The sequence below is a fragment of the Panicum virgatum genome, chromosome 9K (assembly GCF_016808335.1).
Source record: "Panicum virgatum strain AP13 chromosome 9K, P.virgatum_v5, whole genome shotgun sequence".
Lineage (NCBI taxonomy): Eukaryota > Viridiplantae > Streptophyta > Magnoliopsida > Poales > Poaceae > Panicum > Panicum virgatum.
The window spans coordinates 55,989,944-55,993,886 of record NC_053144.1 but is presented as its reverse complement, the minus strand read 5'-3'; the positions used below and the strand labels follow the sequence as shown (position 1 = coordinate 55,993,886).

The following is a 3,943-nucleotide window of genomic DNA, read 5'->3' as shown; positions in this document are numbered from 1 at the left end:
GATGCTCATCCATCCAGGCGCTCAATTTCTTCTTGAGCCTGGGGACAGTCTCGCGGCCTGGGCGCAGCCGGCTTTGTCCCTGTTAGCTGCGCCGGTGGCTGGTGTTAGAGTGGTGTGACAGAAAAATACTGTTGGTTGGTTGGTAATTGGTGTTTGAATGGTGTGAGAAAAATACTGTTTCTTGAGCCTTGGGACAGTCTCGCGGCCTGGGCGCAACAGCCTTTGTCCCTGTTTGCTGCGCTGGTGGCTGGTGTTAGAGTGATATGAGAGGAAAATACTATTGACTGGCTGGTGCTGGAGTGATGTGAGAGAAAAATATTATTGGCTGGCTAGAGAAGCAGCCAATCCATCAGGGTGTTTGCCTGCTTCAGCCTTCAGGACCGCATTCAAAACCAGCCTCGGTCGCCCGCTGTTTTCAGCAGGGGAAGACCTCAGTCCTCATGGTTGGATTCTCGCACGAATACGGTAGTCGTGTGACAATGCGGGGGGGAATATGGGAGTGCGAATGCGCGATTAATACTTGAACTCGAGCTGTGCCTGACCATCGCTAGTCCAGCAACATTTTCGTAAAGCAAGCACCAACGGCAGCAGAGCAAAAATCACAGCTAGAAATGGATGGTAGAACCCACTGGGATAGAAGCAAAGGATCCGAGTACATTACAGAGTTGAACACTCACTCCGGGTCTGAAACTCTCTGCACAGCAACCACACTCTGCACAGCAACCACACATGGCGGACGCTCGATCAGACAAGCTCACCGAGGAACAACCACTCTCACTCCCCTCACGGAATGATGGAAGCAGGACCGGCGACGAACGACACGACACGACCGAAGACTAAACGCGGACACAGACACACCATCACCGCAGATCGATCACACACGACTTTATTCTAGCGACATGGCAGGCAGCGGGAGACCACAGGTGGCCGGCTGGCAGGGTGATCTCTCCAACTCCAGATCATGGTGATGACCAATGCAGCCCCGGCACAGCGCATTTCTGCAGACGCAAGCAACAACCACATGTCATTAATCTTCAGTTGACGAAATAGTATTAGAGAAAATAATAATAGAGAAGGTAGTAATAATAGGCTGTGTTGGGTTACTACAGTGTTTTTTGGGCACGCTTCACGAAAAGAGAATCTCACATGGTATTCCATGCATGCATGGAGTACTAAATAAGGTCTATTTATAAAAATTTTTTAGAGATGAGTGTAAATTTTCGAGACGAATATAATAACGGTAATTGATTGACGATTTGCTACAATGATGCTACAGTAACCACCCACGAATAGGGATGGCAACGGGTATATACCCGTCGGGTAGTGGCCACCCATACCCGTACCCGTTATGATTAAATTTTATCCGTCGGGTTACCCGTACCCGCATACGGGTAAGAAAATGATTTCATTCCCATACCCGCGCGGGTAATTTTTACCCGTCGGGTAACCCACGCCCGAAATAATACCCGAGTATTACATGTAAATATTAGATATTCTCATGAAAAATAAATCATTACAAGTTTCATTTCAACAAGTTAATGGCTCATATGGGTTAACATGAGTTAGAGAGGGTTCAACAATATATATACTAGGAGGGTTTAATTGGATTTGAGCTAAATTCATAGGTCATATGGGCTAAAATGAGTTAGATACTTAGGCTCATTTGTTTTTCCTACGGATATTTCTTACCCACGGGTAGGCGGGTACGGGTAGTATAAACCCGCACCCGTACCCGCCATACCCGATGGGGATAGGATTTTGTCCAATAATGTACCCACGGGTAGAAAAATCATTCCATACCCGCCTTCTTATCGGGTAAAACCCGTCGGGTACTCGGGTTTCGGGTACCCATTGCCATCCCTACCCACGAATCAGAGGATGAATGCCTCATTAGATTATTCGTCTCGCGATTTAAACGGGGTTGTGGAGGTAGTTTTGTAATTAGACTTCATTTACTACCCCTAATTAGTGATCAAAGATACCCTAATTAGTGGTCAAAGAGACAAAAAATTTCCATGAAAAATTTTACACCCCCAACCAAACACGGACATAAATAGATAAGCTATCAATATCTACCGACAATCACTTTATGAAGTTTCTAGTGCGGGTAGGTTAGATGTGCTTATTTTTCTACTCCCGAAACAAAGATTTTTCAGAAAAAAAAGAAAGAAAAAAAAGCAGTGGCAGCAGCAAGCGAAGCAACACTTACACCAGGGGACGATCTTCCAGCGCTGGTTGTCGCCCTCGCACCACTTCCAGAGCACGATGTTGGTGCCGTCGCGCACCCCGCCGTGGTCCTTGTCGCCGTGGAAGGCGTCGAAGTTGAGGTAGATGTTGTTCACCATGCGGATGCAGCGGAAGCCGTGCCCGACGTCGCGGCTCTCCGTCCACAGCACCGACTCGTCCTGGTAGTTGGGGTTGTACGGCACCAGCTTCACCTGTGCGTGCCACGTTGGAGAACGATCCATCCGTCAGTCGAGAGACGGAGCCAAACAAAAATCACTTCTTGATCTCTCCGCTCAAACGCGATGAGATCGAGGGAAGATGCACAGTACGACACAAGATTAATCGATGGCCGGCTGCTTACCTGGTGGCCCTCGCCCTGGGAGTGCTTGATGGCCTCGCCGGTGACCCTGTTGACGAGCGCGAAGGCCGGGTAGCCCTCCTCGTCCTTGATGCTGTTGCTGTGGCGCATGTCCTTAATCCAGTGCTGGAACTCGTCGCGCTGGTTGGTGGGCGCCAGGCACACGGCGCCGTTGCGGACGGTGACGCTGAACCCCTCGTCGGCCTTGCAGTAGATGCGGACGGTGGGCTCGCCGTGGCCGTAGCCACCGCCACGGGGCGCGTTGGCGGCGCTGCTGCCGCCGGCGTAGGCCTCGTCGCCCCACGGCAGGATCTTCCAGCTCTGGTTGGCGCCCTTGGCCCACTCCCAGAGCACGACGGCGGTGCCGTCGTGCACGCCGCCGTGGTCCTTGTCGCCGTGGAAGGCGTCGAAGTTGAGGCGGATGTTGTTCACCATGCGGATGCAGCGGAAGCCCTTGCCGACGTCGCCGCTCTCGGTCCACAGCACGGACTCGTCCTGGTACTCCGGGTTGAAGGGCACCAGCTTCACCTGGAATCAGAGGGGGCGACGCTCAGGCTCCAGATCTCCAAAGAAACGGCATGGATCAAATCGAACAGGAAAACAAAACAAAACCAAGACCAGGTACCGGGTGGGACTGGCCGAGGGAGTGCTTGATGGCGAGCCCCGTGGCCTTGTTGACGAGGGCGAAGGCCGGGTTGCCCTCCTCGTCCTTGACCTGGGCGCTGAAGCGCATGTCCTTGTACCAGTGCTGGTGCTCGTCGCGCGGGTTGGCGGGGGCGAGCACCACGTTGCCGTCGCGGACGGTGAGGCAGTAGCCCTCATCGGCCTTGCAGAAGATCTTGAAGGTGGGCTGGTGCGCGGCGCCGCCGTGGGGGCCGGGTGCCGGCGGGTGCGCCGGCGGGTTCTGGCCGTGGTGGCCGTGGTGCCCGAAGCCGAACATCTCGCTCGTCGGGGGGGGGGGGGGGGGGGGGGGGGGGTTCGGGAGGGTTGGGTGGATGAATCGCCTGATAGGGGATAAGAGAGAGCAGAGGATTTGGGACGGGGCGATGAGAAGCTGTGCTCCCTGGGGGTCCCATTTTATTGATGAAAGCGGAGGCCCTGCGCCGATTTTTTTACTGCACAGCACAGGGTGAAAAGAATCCGAGGCGACTCTGGTGTGCCAGTGGGGACGTGACGTGGGAATGCCCTGGTTGTATGACGTGTGGGGCCCCGGTGGCGGTGTGGCTGCCAAACATGAATGACTCGTGGCCCCGGCTTGGGGAACCTTCTGGATCCACGCCGCGGTGTTTCGTTCGATCTAGCACCGGTGTTTACTGAGTGCTGATGCGACCCTTCTCGAGTAAGGCTGTGTTTAAATCC

The 3,943-nt window shown here is 53.8% G+C and overlaps 1 protein-coding gene across 1 annotated transcript; it reads right to left on the bottom strand.

Annotated features, from left to right (window-relative positions):
• Positions 1 to 606: 606 nt before the first annotated feature.
• On the bottom strand, positions 607 to 3,619 carry LOC120652507 (ricin B-like lectin R40C1). The gene is made up of 4 exons (XM_039930361.1): positions 3,210 to 3,619; positions 2,588 to 3,112; positions 2,210 to 2,438; positions 607 to 998 (listed from the first exon to the last, which is right to left on the bottom strand). Coding segments are annotated over exons 1-4 (1,071 nt in total). The 5' UTR covers positions 3,525 to 3,619; the 3' UTR covers positions 607 to 996.
• Between the last annotated feature and the right edge of the window lie 324 nt (positions 3,620 to 3,943).

Bases quoted from the DNA above. Each gene is read 5' to 3' on its own strand.
- LOC120652507 (XM_039930361.1), bottom strand. From the start codon at position 3,524: ATGTTCGGCTTCGGGCACCACGGCCACCACGGCCAGAACCCGCCGGCG. The intron at 3,113-3,209 runs GTACCTGGTCTT...CTCTGATTCCAG, and splicing joins CCCTCGGCCAGTCCCACCCG to GTGAAGCTGGTGCCCTTCAA. The intron at 2,439-2,587 runs GTAAGCAGCCGG...TGGCACGCACAG, and splicing joins CCCAGGGCGAGGGCCACCAG to GTGAAGCTGGTGCCGTACAA.